Raw genomic sequence first — 25411 nt, 5'->3', positions numbered from 1 at the left:
ACGTCACTATCGTCCCTGCTTCCACCACCTCCTCCGGCAGCAAGTTCCAGGCCCCCACTACCCTCTGTGTAAATAACTTGCCTCGTACATCTACTCTAAACCTTGCCCCTCGCACCTTAAACCTATGCCCCCTAGTAATTGACCCCTCTACCCTGGGGGGCAGGGTGGGGGGTGGCCTGTGGGGCCGTATCTGGCAGGTCGGGTCCGCGCACAGCCAGCGCCATGTTGTACAGCCCAACCGCGTTCTTGGCGCGGGAGCCAGGGGTTTACCCAGCGCCGCTGCTAACCCCTCATCAGTCCCGGAATCGTGAGGGTTCGGCGCCGATTTTGCCATTGTAAAATGCCTGGGAATTCTCCGTTTCAGCCGGCACTTAGCCGCTGAAACGGAGAATCCAGCCCGGCCTGTTTACACCTACTTTCGTTTTCCTGTTAGCTAACCAATTCTCTATCTATGCTAATATGAGACAACCTACACATGGGCTCCTATTTTGCATAGTAACCTTTGATGTGGCACCTTGTCAAATGCCTTCTGGAAATCTAACTACACCACATCCACAGGTTCCCCTTTATCCACATTCCTTGTTACTTCCTCAAAGAACTCCAATAAATTAGTCAAACAGGATTTCCCTTTCAGAAAACCATGTTGACTGCCAGATTGCAGTCAGGTTTTCCAAGTGCCCCCTATAACATCCTTAATAACAGATTCCGGCAATTTCCCAACAACGGATGTTAGGCTAACTGGCCTGTAGCTACCTGCCTTCAGCTTCTTTACTTTCTTGAAAAGCGGAGCCACTTTCACTATTTTCCAACCTGATCGGACCTTTTCTGAATCTAGGAAAGTTAGGAAAATTAAAACCAATGTGCCTACTATCTCAGACACTTATTTTAAGGCTCCAGGATAATTCCACATCACCATCGGTTCACACCAGATGGTGTAAAATGGCCTATCAATGGTGGCCAGCAAAAATGTCTCACATCGGTCTGAAGTTTATCTGCATCACTGCTACAGTTGCCTTAATGTACACTCCCTCGTTTCACTTTAAAAGCAGCCCAATTTTGAACCAGGCAAAGCAAGACAATTCTTGACTCCTACCTGGCTGCAAGACGAAGAGTCTTGCCAGGAAAGAGCCACATACTGCTCGCTTACATGAGTAGATCTTTGGACACATTGAATCATGGAATTTTACAGCACAGGCGGAGGCCGTTTGGCCCATCGCGTCTGCACCAGCTCCCGGAAGAGCAACCTAGCTAGTCCCATTATCCAGCCCTATCTCCGTAGCCCTCTAAATTCATCACTTTTAAATATATATCCAGCTCTCTTTTGGAGATCCACCTCCACCTCTCCCAGGCAGTGCATTCCCAACCCCAACAACTCTCTGAGTAAAGAAGTTTCTCTGCACCTCACTCTTGCTGACCATCTTGAAATTGTGAACCCCCTCTCAGTCACTGACTTACCAACTAGTGGAAACAGAACATCCTTCTTTAACCCTGTCAGAATTGTTCAGAATTTTGAATGCCTCGATAAGGTCACCTCTGAATCTTCTCTGCTCCAAGGAGAACAAGTCCAATTTCCCCAATCTTTCCTTGTATCTAAAATTCCTCATTCCTGGTATCATTCCAGTAAATCTCCTCTGCACTGTCTCCAGGGCATTTACATCCTTCCTTAAATAAGGTGCCCAGAACTGAATACAACGGGCGTGGTTCTCCCAAAAGGAAACAAAGTCCCCTTGCAAGCATGTTTAGCCGCGTGTATCCCGGTGCTCGCAATGCGGAGAAACACATGGGCTATTCAACGCGACCCACGTTGTATAAGGGGCCTGAATGGGGAACGTGTGGACGCCGCCACACATCGACCCGTTTTGTACAGTGGAGAGCTCCGCTCGCCTGAGCTCCCCAGTGTAGCGAGAGATCGGGACGCCAACTCGAGGCCCCAAAGCAAGCGAGCTCCAGCTGCCTTCTCTCAGAGTGCCACCCGCCGAGCCAGTTGGGCTGCAAAACCTTGCTCTGCACACTCACCCCCAGCCACCCCAGACTTCCGTGGGGAACATTAGAGAGACTGTGCTCAAGTGCCCTCCCCTGATCCATATACTTACTGTATGGTTGTGAGGATCCCCAGTGTTGGAGCCCAGCTCTTGATTGTTGGCTGCTGCCTCTGTGGTGCTGATGCTTCTAGAGTTCAGGCAAACTGTTCAGGCTTCAAGGTTTGATTGAAATGCGATGCACTAATCAGTCTGGCTACTCATCTCCTCAATTCCCCTCAGCAGCCATTGCGCCAGCTTCGCATTTTTTAAAAAGGAGTACGAAACGACGCACGCGTGATTTCCCGCTGGTGAGCCGGTTAATTCCCGGGAGACCGTTGCATTCGCCTTCAATCTAACTAATGGCATGAAAATTAATGCAAATGAGGGTTAATGATATGCTCGCCATATTTGGGCGTGATCTGAAACTTGCCACGGGAAGCCGGATAGTTGGCTAGCAAACTGATTTGCGCCCGGCATGATTCTAGATTTTGGCCTTCCCCGCTATTTAAACAGCGTGCCCAGATCTGCGCCCGGAGCAACGCGGTGGTTAAATCGTGCCCCATGTGTTTTAGTGATATTGCTCGAGGGATAATTACCAGCCAAGACACCGGAAGGAAAGGAAAAGCAGGATTAATATGCACTTTATCTTGCAGAGAAACTCCGACAGGTAGGAAAGTGAATTGTGAAGAGGACGTAAGGAGGCTCCAAAGGGACGTAGATAGGTTAAGTGAGTCGGCAAAGTTTTGGCAAAGGGGGAATAATGTGGACAAGTGTGAAATTGCCCGTTTTGGCAGGAAGAATAAAAAATCTTATTATCTCAATGGTGAGAGATTGCAGAGCTTCGGTGGTGCAGAGGGATCTGGGTGTCCTAGTGCATAGAACATACAGTGCAGAAGAAGGTAATTCGGCCCATCGAGTCTGCACCGACCCACTTAAGCCCTCACTTCCACCCTATCCCTATAACCCAATAACCCCTCCTAACCTTTTTGGTCACTAAGGCCAATCCACCTAACCCGCACATCTTTGGACTGTGGGAGGAAACCGGAGCACCCGGAGGAAACCCACGCAGACACGGGGAGAACGTGCAGACTCCGCACAGACAGCGACCCAAGCCGGGGATCGAACCTGGGACCCTGAAGCTGTGAAGCCACAGTGCTAACCACTGTGCTACCGAGCTGCATGTATCACAAAAGGCTGGTGTACAGGGAACTTCCGGTGACGGCGGGCGGGAGGCAGCCGCACATTGGAGGGCTCCCGTTCGGGAACGGCATTTTCGCGGAGTAACGCCCGGTCCTAGGGCCAGCGACGGCAGTAAAAGTCGGGGGATAGCACAAGAAGAAGGATGTCGAAAAACACCAAAAAAACGGCCGGGAAAAAAGCGGCTGAAAGTCCGTTGGAGAGGGGAAAGGTCACCGCGGGGTCAACAAAGAAAATGGAGGCTGGAGCACCGGGGAAGGCTGCACTGCTTACGGCTGAAGAAATAACTAAGGTGATGGCTGCGGAATTTGAAAAGCAGTTGGCGCAGATTGCGAAATGCATGGAGACGGTGAGGAAGGAGATGAGGGAGGTTTTGAGTGTGCTGGTGGAGGAGGCGGTTTCCCCGGTGAGGACGGAGGTGGCGAGCGCAGTGGCGGAGGTGCGAGAGCAAGGGGAGGCGCTGAAGGAAGTGGAGGAGACGTTATTGCAGCACGGTGATCAACTTACCTCGATGGGGAAAGAGATGTGGAAGGTGATGGATACTAACAAGGATCTGCGCGGAAAAATGGAAGACCTGGAAAACAGATCCAGGCGACAGAATTTGAGGATCGTGGGGCTGCCTGAAGGAGTTGAAGGACCGAAGCCGACTGAGTATTTTGCCGCGATGCTGGCAAAACTACTGGGGGAGGGGGAGGATCCCTCCCGATATGAACTGGATCGGGCTCATCGGTCGTGGAGGCCTGTACCAAAGGCGAGTGAGCCACCAAGGGCAGTGACTCTGTGCTTCCGTAGGTACAGTGTGAAGGAGAAGGTCCTGAGCTGGGCCAAGCAGAAGCGGGTGGTGCAGTGGGCTGGAGCTGGTATACGTGTATACCAGGACTTTACGGTGGAGCTGGCGAGGAGGCGGGCTGCCTTCAACCGGGTGAAGAGGGCACTGTACATTGGCAAGGTGCAGTGCGGCATTGTATATCCAGTGAAGCTGAGGGTGACTTACAAGCTCAGGGACTTTTATTTTGGAACGGCGGAAGCAGCGGAGGAGTTTGCGAAGGCAGAAGGACTGTGGCAGAACTGAGAAATTGAGGAATGGCCATGTGCCGATGTAACCTCATGACTGTATTTTCTTCTTTTTTGTATCACTGCGCGCGGGTGTAGAGATTAAAGGAGCCAAGGTAGTATATATTTGGACAAGGGAAGGGACGGGACTTTCACTCGAAATGAGGGCTCTTTGGGGTGTAGGTGGATAGGCGGGGTTTGTGTGCTAAATGGGGATCTTTGGGCTTTCCTCGGGCCGGACAAGTGGGAAAGGGACCCGGGCGGGGGCCTCCACGCTGGCCGGTTTAAGCCGGCCAGTGAACGGGAGTGAGGTGGGGGGAGGGGCTGCGGCCATCGGAGCCTGGCAGAACAGGGTCCGAGTGGTCTAGCTGGGGTGGAAAGTTAAGGGAAGGAACCGAGGTTGGGAGGAGTTTTACAAGAGGCAGTAGACGGGAGACGCTGGAGACCTGGGGTGGGGGGTGCGGAGGAGCTGTGTAAGATTAAGGGTGACTACGGGTAATCCCGGATTCCTTTTTGTCATTTGTTTATGGAAACATGCGGGTTGAGGTTTGGGGGTTGGTGGGTAGATGGGATCATTGTTATTATGGGGACTGACATATCTTGCTGATTATTGGTTATTGTTGATGGATGTAAATGTGGGAGAAAATGTGAAAAAGGAGAATAAAAAAATGTTTAAAAATTGTTTTAAAGGCTGGTGTGCAGGTACAGCAAGAGATTAGGAAAGCTAATAGAATGGTACTGTCTATTGTGAGGGGAATTGATTACAAAAGTAGAGGTTATGCTTTAATTGTACAGAGCATTGGTAAGACCACAGGATAATAATAATCTTTATTAGTGTCACAAGTAGGGTTACATTAACACTGCAGTGAAGTTACTGTGAGAATCCCCTCGTCGCCACATTCCGGCCCCTGTTCGGGTCACAGAGGGAGAATTCAGAATGTCCTATTCACCTAACAGCACATCTTTGGACTGTGGGAGGAAACCGGAGCACCCGGAGGAAACCCACGCAGACACGGGGAGAACGTGCAGACTCCACACAGACAGTGACCCAAGCAGGGAATTGAACCTGGGACCCTGGCGCTGTGAAGCAACAGTGCCAACCACTGTGTTACCGTACCGCCCTGGTGCATTGTGTACAGTATTGGTCTCCTTATTTAAGGAAAAATGCAAATGTGTTGGAAGCAGTTCAGAGAAGGTTTACTAGACTAATTCCAGGAATGGACGGGTTGTCTTATGAGGAAAGGTTGGACAGATTAGATTTATATTCACTCAGAGTAAGTGGCGACTTGATCAAAACCTTTAAGATCCTGAGGGAGTATGGACAGGGTGGATATGGAGAGGATGTTTCCTCTTGTGGGAGAATCTGGAACTAGGGGGTCACTATTTAAAAGGAGTCGCTCATTTAAGTGGGCGGCACGGTAGCACAGTGGTTAGGACAGTTGCTTCACAGCACCAGGGTCCCAGGTTCGATTCCCAGCTTGGGTCACTCTCTGTGTGGAGTCTGCATGTTCTCCCCGTGTCTGCGTGGGTTTCCTCCGGGTGCTCCGGTTTCCTCCCACAGTCCAAAGATGTGCGGGTTAGGTGGATTGGCTATGCTCATGTGTCCTTAGTGTCCAAAAAGGTTAGGTGGGGTTACTGGGATAGGGTGAAGGTGTGGGCTTAGGCGGGGTGCTCTTTCCAAGGGCCGGTGCAGACTTGATGGGCTGAATGGCCTCCTTCTGCACTGTAAATTCTATGATAAGACGGTGAGGAGAATGTTTTCTCTGAAGGTTGAGGATCTCTGGAACTCTCGCCCTCAAAAGGCAGTGGAAGCAGAGTCTATTAAATTTTCACGGTAAAAGTGAATGGATTCTTGATTAACGAGGTGAAAGGTAATTGGGGGTAGACAGGGATGTGGGGTTGAGGTTGCGATCAAATCAGCCATGATCTTATTGAATGGCGGAACTGGCTCAAAAGGCCTACTCCTGCTCTTAATTTGCACGTTCACACAAAAGTGGACGTTTGCTGGTTCACATGCCAAGCTTGCCTTTTACTATTACATGACCACCATTGTCAGCTGTGATTTTAGCCCCCACCTTGGGCTCCTGGATACAAAAACACACGGGCTCAAATAGCATTTGCTGACAGGTTGATCTTGATATAAAGTTATGATAAACAGCCAAACTTGCCCCATGTCTCCGGCTAGACAACATGTGCTGACAGGAGAAATACAAACCTGAAAAGTGTTGAGAATCCAGTTTAAAACCACCTTGAAATTTCTGCAGCTGATGTGCAGGAGCATGATGTCAGTTGCAACTAAGAAGGTACAGCTCGACTGAAGAAAGAGCCACAATTAATATTCTTAAAATAAATCTCACTTAATCCCTTGAATAGAACATAGAACATAACAGCGCAGTACAGGCCCTTCGGCCCTCGATGTTGCGCCGACCTGTGAATCCACTCTAAAGCCCATCTACACTATTCCCTTGTCGTCCATATGTCTATCCAATGACCATTTGAATGCCCTTAGTGTTGGCGAGTCCACTACTATTGCAGGCAGGGCATTCCACGCCCTTACGACTCTCTGAGTAAAGAACCTACCTCTGACATCTGTCTTATATCTATCTCCCCTCAATTTAAAGCTATGTCCCCTCGTGCTAGACATCACTATCCGAGGAAAAAGGCTCTCACTGTCCACCCTATCCAATCCTCTGATCATCTTGTATGCCTCAATTAAGTCACCTCTTAACCTTCTTCTAACGAAAACAGCCTCAAGTCCCTCAGCCTTTCCTCATAAGATCTTCCCTCCATACCAGGCAGCATTCTGGTAAATCTCCTCTGCACCCTTTCCAATGCTTCCACATCCTTTCTATAATGCGGCGACCAGAACTGCACGCAATACTCCAAATGCGGCCGCACCAGAGTGTTGTATAGCTGCAACATTACCTCATGGCTCCGAAACTCAATCCCTCTACCAATAAAAGCTAACACACCGTATGCCTTCTTAACAACCCTCTCAACCTGGGTGGCAACTTTCAGGGATCTATGTACATGGACACTGAGATCTCTCTGCTCATCCACACTGCCAAGAATCTTACCATTAGCCCAGTACTCTGTCTTCCTGTTATTTCTTCCAAAATGAATCACCTCACACTTTTCTGCATTAAACTCCATTTGCCACCTCTCAGCCCAGCGCTGCAGCTTATCTATGCCCCTCTGTAACTTGTAACATCCTTCCGCACTGTCCACAACTCCACCGACTTTAGTGTCATCTGCAAATTTACTCACCCATCCTTCTACACCCTCCTCCAGGTCATTTATAAAAATGACAAACAGCAGTGGCCCCAAAACAGATCCTTGTGGTACACCACTAGTAACTGGACTCCAATCTGAACATTTCCCATCAACCACCACCCTTTGTCTTCTTCCAGCTAGCCAATTACTGATCCAAACTGCTAAATCACCCTGAATCCCATGTCTCCGTATTTTCTGCAGTAGCCTACCATGGGGAACCTTATCAAACGCTTTACTGAAATCCATATACACCACATCAACTGCTTTACCCTCATTCACCTGTTTGGTCACCTTCTCAAAGAACTCAATAAGGTTTGTGAGGCACAACCTACCCTTCACAAAACCGTGTTGACTATCTTATACATAGTTATACATTTATTCTTATATAGAGAAGCCATGGGGTTTCTGCATGGGGAACAGCCATACAAATCAGCAGGTCCCAGCCTCATTCCTATGTTAGCTGATCTCCATCAGGAAGGGTGCTACAATTGAAGCAGAACCCCCCTGGATTTTGCAATGGGGTTTCTGACCTGCATACCACCGTGGGGATGTCAGACTTTTCGTTAAATTCATTGCAGGATTTTGACCCAGCGACAGTGAAGGAACGGCCGATATATTTCCAAGTCAGGATGGTGAGTGACTTGAAGGGGAACCTCCAGGTGGTGGGGCTCCCAGGCATCTGCTGCTCTTGTCCTTCTAGTTGGTGACAGTCGCAGGTTTGGAAGATGTTGTCTAAGGAACCTTGGTGAGTTCCTGCAGTGCATCCTGTAGATGGTACACACGGCTGCTACTGTGCGTCAGTGCTGGAGGGAGTAAATATTGAGGGTGGTGGATGGGATGCCAATCAAGCGTTGTCCTGGATGGTGTCGAGCTTCTTGAGTGTTGTTGAAGCTGCACTCATCCAGGCAAGTGGAGAATATTCCATCACACTCCTGACTTGTGCCTTGTAGATGGTGGACAGGCTTTGGGGGGAGTCAGAGGGGGAGTTACTCAGCACAGGATTCCCAGCCTCTGACCTGCCATACAAATACTGCCAGTCTTTATATGGCTGGGTCCAGATCAGTTTCTGGTCAATGGTAACCCCCAGAATGTTGATAGTGGGGGATTCAGCAATGGTAATGCCATTGAATGTCAAGGGGCGGTGGTTAGATTCTCTCTTGTTGGACGTGGTCATTGCCTGGCCCAGCTAAGGTTGCAGACTTGCTCACTAGCTTGTCTAAGTATGGTCTGCCAGGCAAGCAAGCTACTGGAGAGGGTTTTTCCTCGGATTATGCCTCGGGAACTACATTGTCAACAATTATTCCATTTTACTCTCAAGTTACTTGATTGCTTGCTGAGACAGAGCTCCATGAGCATCACCCCTCTCTGGCACGTCACCCAGGTTTGAGGGGTAATGTCATCACAGCTAATGCTGACCCGTGGTTCACTCTCACCAGCTCAGTGAAGACCAAGCTTGTGAGTGGGGATCTACCTGGGCTACATGTTCAAGTTTCTTGAACAACGATTTTGATTTAAAACGAACTGGATCGCTGATCTGCAAATATCCAATTTTAAGATAATTTCCCCTTCAAAAGGCCCTGTGCTTCTAGAATGCCTTGGACAACCTCAGGATGTTCCAAAGCACTTTATAGCTAACATAGTACTTCCGCGTTTGTCATGTTGTAGTAATGTAGGAAATGCAGACGACAATTTGCGCATAGCAAGGTCACATAAATAATAATAGAACAACCACAGATGATTGAGGAATATTGGCCAAAACAGCAGAACGCTTTCTTCTAGTGCCAGGCATCTTTAGCATTCACCGAGAGTGCAAAGCATTGGTTTAATGTCGCAGCCAAAAGAGACAGACTCACGACAGTGCAGCACTCCCTCAGTACTTTTTAATTCATTCATGGGATGTCGCTGGCCAAGCCAGCATTTATTGCTCACCCCTAATTGCCCCTTCAGAAGGCAGTGGTGAGCTGCCTTCTTGGACCGCTGCAGTCCATGTAGTCTACGTCCACCCACAGTACTGTCAATGGAGGGAGCTCCAGGATTCTGACCCAGTGGCAGTGAAGGAACGACCAATACATTTCCTAGGCAGGATGGTGTTCCCATGTGACTGCTGCCCTTGTCCTTCGCGATAGTGACTGGAGTGCCAGCCTGGCTTCTGTTCTCAAGCCACTGGAACTGATCTTTTATCGCAGAGCATTCGGACTCAAAATCAAGAGTTTCATGTAAGGAATAATAGCTTCATTGCAACTGGGGTTTAATAAACCACCACTTGAAATTTGGGCTAGGAGCAAATCAAGTGTACTGAGACACCACAACTTTACCTTCATCCATATTCTAGATGAACAGTTTTAACTAAAAGCAAGCAAGCACAGGCATTGATTGATCACATATTTCAAACTTTATTCACTAGCTCTGGAAAAGCTTCTTTTTTTTTAATAAAAAAAACTTGGGTCACTGATAATCCACACAACACACACACACACACAGCAAGCAACACATTTCTGATAGTTACTTACAGTAAAACATTTTATTTCCATTTTTTTCTAAGTTTCAATCCTGTTTAAAGTCAAATATTCCAATACCATGAACTGGGAAGTGAATACTGGATATCTTCAACACACTAGAATCAAAATTCATCATACACTTGAGTGGGCTGGTAATGACAGATATAAGTGACTCTTTCATTCTTTATGGGGAATGAAAACCTGACATTGTGTACACTGCATTGCTACCCACCTGCAGGGTTCACTTTCTTTGGAAGCGTCCAACAAGTAAGGGAATAGATAGCAAAACTAGTTTCTCAAGTGACCTTTTGAGGTAAATGCATCACTTCCCAAGATGCTGGGCCATACATACTAGGAAACTTCAGATTCAATGTCTGCTGTGTTGAGTTGGTTATGAGCCAAAGCATCTGTAGGGATACTAATACTGCAAGTTGCAAAGCAGGTTGAAAGGAAAGACCACCCAGGCTCCCACTCCCAATCACTAGGCAATGATTACTGCTGGAAGCATACATATATGGGCATCAGAAGCAGATAGAATTGGATCACGCTGGGGCACCCAATATGAAACTCATATTTAAATGGTCATTTAAGCATGGTACTGATGGATGGCTAAGAGCTGTCCACCTGTAAGGAAACAAAGCCTTGAGGGGGAAGAGATAGGGAGAGGGCTGACTAATGCCAATGAGTTTCAGGTTTGCTTAGCTGATACGGAGATGAATAATACTGTTCGACTGTTAAAACCATACTTAAGGACTCAATTTCAACTCCAGACACCCCCAACCCGAAAAATTGTAGATTCCCGAAGTTAAGGATGGTCTGAAAACTTGTTCAATCAGGTTGCATACACTCATCAGCATTGGCCTGCCAAAACGTCACCTACCAATAAAAATCTATGATTTCAAAAGGTATCAACTAGTGCAAGTGGCCCTGCATCATGCTCTCATCTAGGCTGCTCATGATAGGCTATCCTACCTCCATCCGAATGGTCACCAGTTGCCCAGCAATGCACATTTTCAGGAGTTACTGAATGGCAAGCGGGAACTCAAACCTTGCTGAATTTTTGCATTACAGCCATACAGCAACCTAAACTGCTGCAAGAGTTCAGGTCATTGAGCACAGGCAGCAAATCCAACCTACTGGACTGTCAAGTTTAACATTCTGTATGGCAGTGCGAGTCAGACAGAAGACAGTTTCCCTCCCCAATTTGCCCTAGTTCTATGCAGAAACCATAGGGTTGCCCTTTGATCATGGAATAACATGTGTTAGCAGGTGAAGTTGGAGTGACAAAAAAAGGGTAACGGAAACATTTTTGAGAATAATTACAAAAATATAGTCTATGAAACATAGTTGTTTTATTGCTGTAGGCTTTATTGAATGGCCACTGTTTTGGAAAGGAAAAGGGTGGAAAACAAGTAATGCTGTCAGTTAAATATTTTGTGAATGATTTCAACCATTTCAGGTGATTTTCTTCCAACCTCACCTGGTGTCTTAATAAGCAAATATATCTCCTAGGTGCAGGGGTTCTTCAAAAGGTCCCAGACTCAATGGCCAGTTCCTTGCAGTCTGTGTTAACCCTTCCACAATGGGTTGGTAATTTGGGAACTACAATTAGCCAGTGCTGTTGGGCTAGGGAATGTAACCGGCTAGGGAATGTAACCACCGAAGGAAGGGCACAAATGTGGATGCAGTAGGAGCATAAGATTATTCTTCGGTTGAATGAGTTCAAACAATAGCCTATGCTCACTTACCCAGGTACTAAAGACTGCTATCACTTTGGGACTGGGAGGGGAATACTGGATATCGCCAACTAGTGCCTTCCAAACAATAGGGAGAAAACAAGATTTGAAACAAAATGTTCTCCTAAGGACTACAGGACAGGTTGCCCTTGTCCCTGTACAAGTGCAGGTCAAGAGAATTAGCCTCTGCCAGCGCTACATTCCCAGGTAGGCGTGCATGTTTAATAAACCAAAACAATTCTCACTTTTCCTGGGAGAAATAGACTCATCTTCCACTCACCCTAGTTGCATATGAGGAACTGTTGCCAGGAGCCGGCATCCACAATGGAACGCCACATTATTGCTGGAACAAGTTGCACCCATTTTAAGACTGGCTTGGTCCCAGGTTTACAGTAAATATTTTTTGTTCTCCCATCAACACAAGCTTTAGTACAAATTGTCTAATTAAATTTAAATAAATGTATTTTTAAAAAGCGGTAGGTTGGGGTAAATACTCCACAAGTTCCGATTTGGTGTGTATTTGCAGCTGGAGTGGTCTCACAACCTGTGGAATAACAAGAGGGCTCAAAGAACCACTCTTAGGCCCTCTGCACTGAGCTACTTACTGTTGATTTGTAAGCATTGTAAGTGATTCAAAGGAAATTCATTGCTCACGAGGCCTGTATTCAACATTTTCACCTCTTGGTATTCAGAGCATTTAGTATTGTAAAAGGATGATCTATATTAAATCTGGATTATATTCAACAAGACTGCAAGTCAGACAGATACATGGTGAAATCTACTGATCGCCAGCTGCCATTTTAAGTCTGTGAAGAATTTTGCTCCATTTGTGCATTCTATATTCCGTGCATCACATTCCAGATTACTTTCCTAAATGTACATCTAAAATATATACAATATACAATTATTTTTTTAAAATTAAAATGTCAATGATACAAGGACTAAAAACTTGGAAAGTCCCAGTAAACAATACAATATTGGCAGCTTTCATAACTCATTTTCAATCCTTAAATCGGGTCATAAAAATAAATTGTTATCCAGTAACTAAATTATAAAGATTACCGGAGGAGTTGATTTTGGGATTCCTTTAAAATGGACAATTTATTATACAAAATATGGCTTTTAACCTTTAGCCAATTAACTGGCATCCTCATTATATCGCACTGAATTTAGACGACTGCAAGATGTTTTGCTGTCTTGAGTTTGAGATGGTTGTTAGCACATGAGGATAGATATATTATTTGTGGAGATTATTGGGGCAGGCAATCTGCCCCATATTGAGAATCAGTGCTGGTTTCTTTGCCAACTTCCCCAAAATATTGCCATTTGACAGCACGACCGCCAAGCCCATTCCATACCCATCTGCAGCTAATGCATCACATTGATCGGAAATCTCATGTATTTTTGTTTACATTTTAGAGTACCCAATTCTTTTTTTCCCAATTAAGGGGCAGCTTAGCCTGGCCAATTCACCTACTCTGCATGTGTGTGAGTTGTGGGGGAGAGACCCACGCGGACAGCGACCCGGGGCAGGGATCGTACTCGGGTCCTCGGAGCCGCAGTGCTAACCACTGCACCATGGTGCCGCTCTGGGACATTTCATGTATGCAATTCAATCCGGATCAGTAAAGTCACCCTTGAAATTACCTCCATTACCGGAATAGAAGAGAGCTTGTGATAGCCATTAGCATATGAAAAACGGTGTGTAATATTCATGTCTTACTGTTGGGGACACAACCCGTTTTATATCCCCCACCCCCATATTAGTACCACCTGGTAAGTGGCCAGCCCTATCCCATACACATCTGCATTCAATATAGATGGGCAGCTTAAAGAATTCCATTCCTATTGTGCCTCATCTGAAAAACATCCCAAAGAATTTCATGTGGAGTGAATTACAATGGCTGGTCTGTAGGCAAATTCTTGATAATTCATGGTGATGCTTGTTGTCCATGTTCAGGGAAAACTGCACAACTCTGAAGTGATACTGACGGCACACAAGACAAGACAGTGAGGAAATCAAAGCTGAACAGAGGTTAACAGCACCATTCAAGTCAATGACTTCAAACCAGTATTGCATTGTTAACTTTTACAACGGTTAACGCACAACTGGCACTTCAGTAAAAAAATGCTTATCATTTACTTTCTGCGGTTTTGAAGGACACACAAAAATGATTTTATTAAAGCCTTTAGACAATAGTTCACCCAATTGGGAGACATACAAATAGCAATTTAATTATTCCCCCCATCCTGGTACTGGGAACAAGCACAATTCAAAAATAATCAGAAGTGCAGCAGCATCCCAGAGGGCCATTTCTACTTTAATGTCCCATTCAATACTGGATATTACACCCCCTCAATGTGCTTCTCAGCCAGAATACTAGTATATAAAAACAAAGGGACGGGGGTGGGGGGTTGCCTTGAACATTTCTGCTGAATTGAACAGTGGATTGTTTCCTCTCCCCAGCAACGCGAAGGAATGAGATGGCGATCAGGCTTCTCGACATGGCGAATCCCCTGGTCCAGACCAAGCACACAGCAACAGGTGCACTGCACAAGACAATATTCTGGTGTCACGCAGTCTAACAGAGAACACCCAATGCAGTCAGTCCACTGAACAGTACATTTATTCCATACCTCATTCTCAAGGCTTAGGAATGAAACTTTTCTGAAAAAGATTCCCTCCACTTCTAATAAAACTAACAGTGTGAAAGGCAGCACGAGGACCAGCGTGGACGATAATGTCCTATTGTGTGACCCTTGGTCTCTTTAAGACCGGTATTATCTGATAGTTACTCGGCGTGGATTTCTTGTGTGGGTATGGAACAATGACTTTCCCAGATCCTTGGCAGCATACAATAGTTAATACTATAAACCCAGTTCCAAACCCTCCAACTCCTCCACCAGCAGTTCCCGGCGGCTCAGCTTTTCCAGCTGCTCTTTCGTCGCTTCTTTAATCTCGCCAGAGTCTAGTTTTTGCTGCAGTTCATTGATTTGGCGCAGTTTTTTTTTTAGATTTTTTACCTTCTTCGCCTTTTCTACTCCATCATGATCCCCTTGCAACGCAGCAGCCTGCGAGTTCGGACTGCTGCCGCTACTGCCACCAATGGTGGTTTTCTGCAATGTTTGACTCAGCTCATCGGCCTCGGCGGTGCCGTCACATTCCTGCTGCTGTTTGCGCTTCTCTTTGCGCTTGAGGTTGCGTTTAGCTGACTTGGATAACCCAGCCAGCTCTCCGTCGGGCTTTGACTGTTGCTGCTTGCTTTTGGCGGATTCATCGGGGTTAAGGCCAGGAGGCAGGTCGGGTTTGCTTTTGAAAAACTTCACAAACTTGTTTTCGTACCTGCACACAACAAATACAGATAATAACAGGCCATGCGAAGTGGGATACAATCAGACTGCGTTATCAAAAACAGTTTATCTACTTTCCCCCCTCCCCCCTGATTTGCTCCTCTCTCGACTCTTGCTGGGCTATTGTTTTATGGGTACTAGCCACCCTCCCGGTAGCTCACTCTGTACCCGACTACTCTGTACCTGAACTGAGACAGTGTGCCAACTATGCAGAGAACTCCTCATTTGATTTCTAAGCACTGTATTGCCACCAAGTTTAAGAGCCCCAGTTTTTTTAAACAGTCGTGCTTGAAAGTGATTGGCCCATTGGTCTATTTTTGTAATGCTTTTATAGGATGTGTCGTCGCTGGCAAGGCCAGCATTTACTCTCCATCCTAAATGCCCCTGAGGAAGTGGTGAGCTGTTCGGAGTCAAAACTTACCCACCCCTTACAACATATTGGATTTTCTGGTTAACGTGCCCTCCTGCCCACATCTCTCTTTTCCTGTGACGCCCTTGGTAACTAAAGAGCTTGTTGAAACTCACAGCAATGGCACTTAAATTGTCACTTGGGACGTGATGCTGTGAGGCTGGATGGCACTGAATGAACTACACCCCATACAATTGGGAGCCTGTGGGGAAGGTGGGGCAAGAACAAGGAGCAAGAGTAATCGAGATGGGTGGTAAGGGAAAGGGGCTCATTTACAGACTTGCAAATCCAGCTGTCAGTAGATATAATAGTTATTGTGTCAGTGTACAGCACAACTGCTTCTACACATGGGGAACATGGTAAAGGATAACAGGGTGCAGCCAGAAACAATTGTAAGAGAGGTACTCTTCAAATTTGACTGTGGTGGTTGGTGGGTACATGAAGACTTGGAGGATGCTATTGCCAACAGTCAACCCAATTCCTGCTTCAAATCATGTAGAAAAAGGATAGCCTTTGACTCAGGGCAGTTATAAGTCTGACCATGGCTGTCTCAAGGAATAATGGAAGAAACTCTTCGAAGTTGTAGTAAAATCTTGCTTACACTGTGCTAGAAGTGTCCACCCGAGCAAGTAGTTGTTGCAAATTATTGATTTGGGGCATTAAAACGTTTTTTAAAAGAATAAATTTAGAGTACCCAATTCCCCCCCCCTCCCCCCCCAAATTAAGGGGCAATTGAGCGCAACCAATCCACCTACATCTTTCGGTTGTGGGAGTGAGACCCACAAAGACACAGGGAGAATGTGCAAACTCCACACGGCCAGTGACCCGGGGCAGGGATTCAAATCCGGGTCCTCGCCGTCAAGAGGCCGCGGTGCTAACCACTGCACTACCATGCCGCCCTTATTGGGGCATGAAATCAAGATTAATTTGCTTTGTATAAGCTTTGCAACACTCTCGGAACAATATTTTGCAGTTATTGTAGTCACAATTTTCTCCTTGGACATAAAACGCTGGCAATTGGCCAGTCAAAAGGTGCAACCGGATTATTTGCGTGTGCTTAGCGCTGCCCCGAGCAATCTTGCGCTTCCAACGCTGACAAAATCAGAGCTCTGTTGGTCATCAATGAACTTGTGCAACATTAAAAAAAAGGGAGCATTTTACACCAAGTCAGGCCTGGTCGACATTAGCGGAACAGTCAAGCTATCACCATTCCAGTGATTGATATTAATAAAGCAAACAAGGGGGTGGTGGCGTTAACGGAATATTAAACATCTGCAAATTATGAAATTACTTTTGCGCATGCAACATTGCGAGCCGAACAAATGGGAGAGGAGGAGGAGAGGGGGGGGGGGGGGGGGGGGGGAAGTGGGCAAGAAAGGAAGATGAATGTTAAAGCATGCTATATTTGTTACATGGAAAAACCCAAATAAAAGCAGTACATCAAGGTTGAAAAAAGAGATGATGGATTTATTAAGCTCAAAAAGTATAAACTGAACTTTCCAGCAAGGCATGACGTTTTTCAGCACTGATATTCAGGTCGTGTTTATTAGAGGCTGGTAAAAAGATGGAGGATGGCATGCCAGGAGCAAGTATGAACAAAATTAAATCGAAAATAGAAGGTTAAAAACTCAAGCTCCAATATTAGAAATGGCAAGTGGTCTCAGAATTCCAAATAGTGCTGCTGAGCCAGCAACTTGACAGAGCCACGCAGCACGATAGCACAAGTGGTACTGTGGCTTCACAGCACCAGGGTCCCAGGTTTGATTCCCCGCTGGGTCACTGTCTGTGCGGAGTCTGCATGTTCTCCCCGTGTCAGCGTGGGTTTCCTCCGGGTGCTCCGGTTTCCTCCCACAGTCCATAGACGTGCAGGTTAGGTGGGTTGGCCATGATAAATTGCCCTCAGTGACCAAAAAGGTTAGGAGGGATTATTGGGTTACGGGGATAGGGTGGAAGTGAGGGCTTGAGTGGGTCGGTGCAGACTCGATGGGCCAAATGGCCTCCTTCTGCACTGTATGTTCTATGACAAATAGGAAACAGAGTCACCATTTAACATGATAGAACAGCCCACACAATCATAGACACAGAAGGTACAGTGTAGAAGGAGGCCATTCGGTCCATCGAGTCTGCTCTTGGAAAGAGCACCCTACCCAAGGTCAACACCTCCACCCTATCCCCATAACCCAGTAGCCCCACCCAACACTAAGGGCAATTTAGCATGGCCAATCCACCTAACCTGCACATCTTTGGACTGTGGGAGGAAACCGGAGCACCCGGAGGAAACCCACGCACACACGGGGAGAACGTTCAGACTCCGCACAGACAGTGACCCAAGCCGGGAATCGAACCTGGGACCCTGGAGCTGTGAAGCAATTGTGCCAACCACTATGCTACCGTGCTGCCCTTCAAGTGAATTCTCAAATTAAGCACAGAAATGTCAGCAGAAGCCTACTTTTATTAGGAAAATAAGCAAAAAGATGTCCTCTAAATCCTGCTGCCTACCCACCACCTTACTCCTCCCTACCTTACACTGCATTGTCTGTCCAAACCACCTGCTAACTGCAATTGGCTCCACACTGCCTGTAGATCACCGTAGAGGTTTCCCTTCGCCCTATTCATTATCCCATTTAGAGCAACATTCCCAATGATGTCTCAGTTCCCAAAACTCACTGATCGAAACTACTCTTGCTCAGCATCACAGCCGAACTGTTGGCTGAACTGTCCAGTCATTATCATTTCATCCCCAAAAGCTTTGCACAGAAGTCATCCAAGGCAAAGATGCATTCCAATGACCACCCCCTATTCCACTGTGGTCACCCAGTGTACCATTTCCTCCCAACTCTCTTTATTTATTTCACCTGCCTCCCTTGATTTGCCTCGTTCACTTTCCTCCCCCAAAACTCCATCTGGAAATTTTAACTTATGTCTTGGCCACCTGCAATGCCACAGGAGATAGATTAGTAAACTTTTCTTTAAAAAGGTAAAACAGTCCAAGCCGAGAGTCATGCAAAACTAGAAACATTTCTAGTTATGGGTGCAAACTTTGGAAGGATATTCAGTGAGGTGGCTAGGATTTATAATGAACTCCTGTATTTCTTGCTAACCTTAGGAAGCACCGAGGATCAGAGGGATCTTGGTGTGCTTGCATACCGATCCCTTACGGTAGCAGAGCAGGTGGATAGTGGTTAAGAAGGCATAATGGTTTCCTTGCCTTTATTAGCCGAGGCATGAGATTAAGAGCAGGGAGGATAATGCTGGAACTGTACAAAACGTTGGTTAGGCCACATCTAGAGTATTGGGTGCGGTTCTGGGATCTACATTATGGATGGGATAGCACTGGAAAGGGTGCAGAGGAGATTTACCAGGATGTTGCCTGGGCTGGAGTGTTCGTTATGAAGAGAGGGGCAGCACGGTGGCGCAGTGGTTAGCACTGCGGCCTCACGGTGCCGAGATCCCAGGTTAGATCCCGGCTCTGGGTCACTGTCCGTGTGGAGTTTGCACATTCTCCCCGTGTCTGCGTGGGTTTCGCCCCCACAACCCAAAGATGTGCAGGGTAGGTGGATTGGCCACGCCAAATTGCCCCTTAATTGGAAAAATGAATTGGGTACTCTTTATAATATTTCAAAAAAGTTATGAAAAGAGATCGGATAGACTGGGTTTGTTTTCCTTGGAGCAGAGGAGATTGAGGTGGTGGGGTGGTGGTGGTGGGGGGGGGGGGGGAGAGAGAGAAAGAAAGAGAGAGAGAGAGAGAGACATGATTGAGATGTATAAAACTATGAGGGGCATAGATATATATAGGCATAGATGTGTACTTGCGATCCAGGGCCTATGGGTCAAAGAGCTGGGAAATGGATTAGAATGGTTAGGTGGTTGTTTTCGACTGGCACAGACTCGATGGACCAAAGGGCCTTTCCTGTGCTGGATGACTCAGGCATTCAACATAACTGGATTTACTAAAATTCAAAATATCTAAAGTTTTCATGATGGAGAGTGTTAATTAGAGGTCATTTGTTAAATAAGATTTTATAACAAATTTTGAACGTAAAAGCGGAGTGTATTTTAATCAAGAACTGCTACAAAAGCAGTGCACTGCAATCCAGCAATACTTGAAACTTGACTTTATTGGGTGCCATCTGATGGATAATGTTTTCCTATAAAAAAGACAAAACTTAACATTGACATTCTGCCAAAATCAATATTAATGCTACTTTGCGCAGTGAGCGAGCGTGGGAATCAGAGGCGTGCATTATTCATCACGAGGGAGCAGTAAAGACTCAGATCCAATACCTTTTACAATGCAGAAGATACGCCCCTGGAAATGCAATACCTGTTGAGTAAAATAGCATTCTCAACTTTTGCGTAGCCATTTTGCACAAATTGCGCACGTCATCAGCTGAATTATAGGTCTCCAATACTTATCTCAATTAAGTGGGTTCTTAATGCCAGGAAATATTAAAAGGTTTATTACAGGTTTGTCCTGATTTTGATTTCATTAAGAACTTTTAAAAGTTAACCATTTGCAGGTTGTGCATATTTCAAAATTGTGCCTGTGGTAATTAAGTTAGGTCAAAAATAACTTTTTTCTTTGTTATCCAGTATAAAAACAGAAAACACTGGATAAACTCAGCAGGCCTGGCAGCTTCTGTAGGGAGAGTCCATATGGACTCTCTGACAGATCTGCTTTTTATCGAGTATTTTCGGTTTTGAATTTCGGATTTCCAGCATCCTCAGTATTTTGCTTTTATTTAATTATTTTAAGTGTTTTTTAAAGTTCACCATTTGGGGCAATATTGTGTACATTCCCCAAAATTATTTTTTGGGGGGGTCCCTGATGGCCTTGTGGATAAAGGTACATGTGCTAGTCCTGGGTTCGATTGTTTGAGGTTGGGAAGGAGAAAGAAGAGAAACAAAGTCAGTCATTCCCAATCACCATCCAGTCTCATCTGCCATCAGTACATGTGCAGACATGGAGTGAAGGTCAGAATTGGGTTCTTGATGCAGCCTCCCAGCCAAGTAGTCTGCAACACATTATTTCAGCTCACACACCAGGACCGGGAATAGGAAATCTCAACAAGAGCAGTGACTGCAAGAGCAGCGTGGGGAGAAAAGAATGGAACAGGTTTTAAAGTATTTTCTCCTCTCCAGGTCTTAAATTGTGGCCAAAAGAGCAAGTGAGCACGCTGCTTTTCAATGTTCTTTTGCAGTTTGCCTAGAGGAACAGCCTAGGGTAACTTTCTTTGCTCCGCAGAACCACCTTGTATGCAAATCTCTCTCTACAGTAATGAGATTGTGATCAGGCATTCTACTTGCTAAACATTATATATAGTCCAAAAACGTTACATTCTGGACACTTCATTAATCCACATCTAAATTTTGACATAATTACTTTAAGAAACAGTAAGACAAGGTATCATAAATGCTCAATGAGCTACAAGATACTAGTTCAATTAAGCACTTTCGATACCGTGGAATTGAAGCCCAAGTAATCAGGATAAAAAGCAAAATCACACCACTGAACCACTGTCTGAAACTCACTGCAAACATCTAATTTTTTTACCCTACATATATAGTGGAGCGCCCCAATGTCACAACATAGGACACCAATCATGGGAAGTCACCAACACTACCCCCCCCAATCCTTCCCCAAAACACAATCTTCTTTAGCAAAAGCTAAATAGAAGGGGCTTAGAACAGATTCCCTACCACTAAGTCCCCAGCTGTCAGTTGTGTTAAGAAATGGATTCCACGTACAATACATCATGCTTCACTTGTAAATTTGAAGGAATTTTTGCAACACATGAAGTTTATCCTTGATAATGGATCCGCTGGACACAAGAGGTCACCAGATTTCTTCACCCCAACCTTAAAAGAAAGGCGCGTGGGGATGGAGAGAAAGTTCCATCGTACTGGTTTCAAAATAATACTAGATATGCTGGCTAACGATTCAGAACTGGGGTCCTAATTGATTGTTCCCTTCCTAGCCCTTGCATACGGAGGTCACACAAAGATGGAGACAGCAAACATGGGGCTTCTTATTCATTATTGCCAAGTTCAGCAAGGAACAGTGTCTTTACCCATGAGGCCAGCAGGGTAGATGCGCGTGAGATTCTTGAGCTCCAGAGGTGACACAGTACAGGTCACCAAGCTGGCCATAGCTCAGATCAGGCCAGAAAGAGGACCTGCCAGTGAGCACTTCTCCAGAATATCAACTTCCTTCTATTGCTTTAATAGATATTGAAGTTTGAAGGTTTAGGTGCCTCTGAATTAGCATCCAAAAGTAATTTTGTGCGTGGAGAATGTACATTAAGTTGGTCTGTAACAATGAGATCAGAGTTGATAGTGTGCATTGACGGAATAAAATGCATGATATTTTAAATACGTCCAAAACAAATAACTTTGCTTAATTAATAGTATGCAATTAGGAAGGCCTTTGCATTTAAAGCATTTCTTCTGCTTAATTAATAGTATGCAATTAGGAAGGCCTTTGCATTTAAAGCATTTCTTCCCCTTTTTACAAGTTGTTAATATGGTCACCCTTTTATATTTAATGGAAATACCACTACACAATTGAAGACACAGCTCAGGTAGCGTTCTACTGTAACTCACGTGTTGTCACTTGTGAAACACAGACCTGCCTTCTCCAAAACATTTGACTGAATAGTTTAAGTCAAACAGCAACACAATGCACTTGCAGATGCGCTCTACTTGTGATCACCTGGCAAGTTCGCCCATTTCTAACTTTCTAGGACATAGCTGATATTTGATTGCCAGCTAGAAGTTAAACTCTGAATGATACGCGCAGATGGGATGCAAAAGAAAATGAATTTTGAGCGCTAAACACTCGGAGGTAGCTCTTACAGGTTTAAACGTCAACAAGTGACAAGTGATGCACTGCTGAAGGTGGCAGCAGGTAGTAAGAGGCAACTAGTAGAACAGGTACAGCAAATAAGACACCTCCCCATACCTTTTCACAACAGGTTAGAAACAATTTTGCCTTTCAAATACTTATTTCTGTAAAATGTTACTTACACTGGCACCTCCTCTTGAGGGACATATCCTTCCCTTACTCGCCTTGGTTTCCGCCAGGTCCCATCAGGCCGCTGCGATGCAGGAATATATTTCCCTACAAATGTGGAGTAAAAGTATAAATTTAAATATTTACATGGCTAGGTGGTTACTGTGAATTAAAAGGGGGGATCCTACTTATAAAAAGATAGAAGTTACTGAAAGAAATCTTACAAGTTTAATCCCACAATAACTTTATCTTCCAAGTGATCACTAGAAAAATATAGCCCCGTTAATCGCACTTTAAAACCAATGATTTTGTAAACACCCAACATTTTTTATTTTAAAAAACTTCAAAAAAAACTTCAACACAATCCTTCAAATCCTCAGCTCTCAATCTGCCCTGGCGCTCCACTGAAGCGAGGAAGGGGCAAAATATTGGAACGGTTAAGTTTCCATACATGGAAACAAAAAGGAGAGTCAAGCCCAGGCACTAGCTATCTTTGGTATATAACAAATGTGGGAATACAATTCCATAAGCAATAGCAACCCTCAAGTGCTTAAATCAACCTTTTTTCATGCATTAAGTTTGACAATTTAGTGACAAATCCTGAATAGTGTCATACCACAGATTCAATATACATTTCTTAAATTCCATAATGTGACAATAGCAGGAAACAAATATACCTTCCCTGATTAAGGAAACGGAGAAAACCTGCTTCCAGACATCTACCAGCACCTCTCACCAATGCCCATGAGCGTATTGACAATAATAAATCAAATCAAAAAAGTTTATGATGTCGACCCATCAACTTACATTTAGCCTCAACCTCAAGGATTCTGCCTCCCTTTGAGGAAGCTCCTGGCTTTCATTCAGCCACTTTCTACAACGACCAAGATCAGGACTGACCAAATGGGGAATAGGAGCAAAGCACTTCTCACAAAATCAGAGCTACCCATTTGGAGTTATTAGTCCACATGCTTTAACTTTTTCAAACATTCAATTTTTTGGAAAAAAAAGTATTAAACTCTAGAATCACCATTTAGAATGGCAAAATTCAGCTAGTCCAGGCTGGTCAATTCATCGGAATGTGAACCCACTGTCCCATCTTCTGAGACATTTCAAATCAAGACTTCAGAAGAGATTTATTTTTGACTTATTATCAAACACAAGATCGAAACAATAGTCTCAAAATGTATTTTAATCAAAAGTATTCCAAAAAATTAGTTTTGGAATATTAGGCCACTGACACGTTCATCAATTGAAAATTTGACGAAAATAACTAGTTTTATTAACTCAAGGCGACGATTGTATTTGTTTTTGTACTAGGCCGCAAACACAGCCTCGGACTTTCCTGACTCTTCTCGCCGACTGTTGCTCCGGGGGAAAAGCTCAGACTGGCTGCTGCCCGGGATTTTGGCGCCTGATTCGGGGGAAGCAGTGGTGAGCATTTCGGGGCGATTGCCTTCGGGAGGAGGGCTGCCGCCGCCGAGGGGGGGGGGGGGGGGGGGGGATTCGCTGCAGTTGGCGCCTGGGGAAAGAAGCGCACTCACCGCTTTCGTCCCTCACATAGGCCGCCAAGATGCACCCGCCGGAAGTCTCGCCTACCATGGCGGAGAGTGAATCGCCGCGTCGAGGAAAACCCGAGGAGAAAGTGGCTCAAATTTCCTCAAGGTATGGAGTGCTGGAGATGGGGGGTGATGAAGAAGTTGGGAATCCTCCATTTTGTCCTTTCCCTACACCCGCTTGTCCTAACCGTCGACTCCTTCCACAGGCCCCAACCCCCCCCCCCCCCCCCCCCAAAAAGCCTCGCTCAATTTTAAAGCTCAGTCAAAGTGACCTGCTTCACTCCTCAAAATTAAACCCACTCCCCGCCGTTAAATAACTTTTTTCCTTTGTATCATCTTCTACAAAGAATGTGAGTGGGGGGGGGGGGGGGGGGGGAAATCCTACCAGAATCAGTAGCAGAAGCAGCCTCCATAGCAGCACTGGAAAAGGACGATTTTAATTGCGCCACTAGGGTGAGACTGGGTGGGGCCCAGTGTCACCAGGACAAGAACCTACATTTAAGTGCTTCCTCAAGAGTCAAATACCTCTAATAAAACACATTAAACTGCAAGGTGCACGAACAAGGAGATATCCTTACATCAGGATTTTCATTTCAGTGCACATTATCAAAGAGCAGGACTGCAAGAGCCAGTCTGCCCAGCATCCAATGCATTTTCTTACAATACTAATTGCAGCACATGCATGACACATCCAGGATTCCAGAATGCCAACAGCAGTGCTTCATGGTGAACTCTGCTCCAGTCAGCAAAATGGAGGTGTGCTTCGCAAACCAACTGAAAAGACAGCCTCTCGGCTGTTGACAGATACTGCTGCGCGGAACGGCCAGAAACACAACCCACAAGCTCCAAACAAATTGACTGCTGAAGGAGGAGGCAGACAACCCAGAGCCCCTGCAAATCAGGAATTTCTGTGCCCACATGAACGGGTGGGAAATGGACGCATACAGATCATTTAGGTAGTAGGTCTAAATAAGGAATACGGATCGGCACAGGTTTGGTGGGCCGAAGGGCCTGTTCCTGTGATGTAATTGATGTATTGGGTGTTCTGGATCACAAACAGGTCACCAACACTGGAAGTGGTGCAACTCTATTTTATTATAAGGTTAACTATATTAACATACTTGAACTGTGGGTAAATGCAATACCAGCTTTAACTGTTGACCCTTGCCTAGTCCTAACCAGGTGATGCACTCAGCACACTGTGAATGTCTGTGATGCAGGCTGTGAGCTCTGTGCTCCAAGCTGGCTGCTACTAGAATCAGCGGGAACTCTCCTGTCCCCTGTCTTTATAGTGCGTGTGCT

The 25411-nt window shown here is 45.7% G+C and overlaps 1 protein-coding gene across 6 annotated transcripts; it reads right to left on the bottom strand.

Annotated features, from left to right (window-relative positions):
- Window positions 1–9917: 9917 nt before the first annotated feature.
- On the bottom strand, window positions 9918–24834 carry pym1 (PYM homolog 1, exon junction complex associated factor). Of its 6 annotated transcripts, none has more exons than XM_072493741.1 (4): window positions 24688–24834; window positions 22565–22658; window positions 19823–19862; window positions 9918–15121 (listed from the first exon to the last, which is right to left on the bottom strand). In XM_072493741.1, exons 2-4 carry the CDS (start codon window positions 22587–22589, stop codon window positions 14647–14649), a joined length of 540 nt encoding a protein of 179 aa, XP_072349842.1. In that variant the 5' UTR covers window positions 22590–22658; window positions 24688–24834; the 3' UTR covers window positions 9918–14646. The 6 variants fall into 6 exon arrangements, with proteins under 6 accessions (XP_072349842.1, XP_072349845.1, XP_072349846.1 ...); XM_072493744.1 differs by lacking the exon at window positions 24688–24834 and adding an exon at window positions 24495–24509; XM_072493745.1 differs by lacking the exon at window positions 24688–24834 and adding an exon at window positions 24095–24109.
- Between the last annotated feature and the right edge of the window lie 577 nt (window positions 24835–25411).

Source organism: Scyliorhinus torazame, chromosome X (assembly GCF_047496885.1).
Source record: "Scyliorhinus torazame isolate Kashiwa2021f chromosome X, sScyTor2.1, whole genome shotgun sequence".
NCBI classification, from domain to species: Eukaryota; Metazoa; Chordata; class Chondrichthyes; order Carcharhiniformes; family Scyliorhinidae; genus Scyliorhinus; species Scyliorhinus torazame.
The sequence above is the reverse complement of the archived record's forward strand: the minus strand, read 5'-3'. Positions and strand labels throughout refer to the sequence as shown.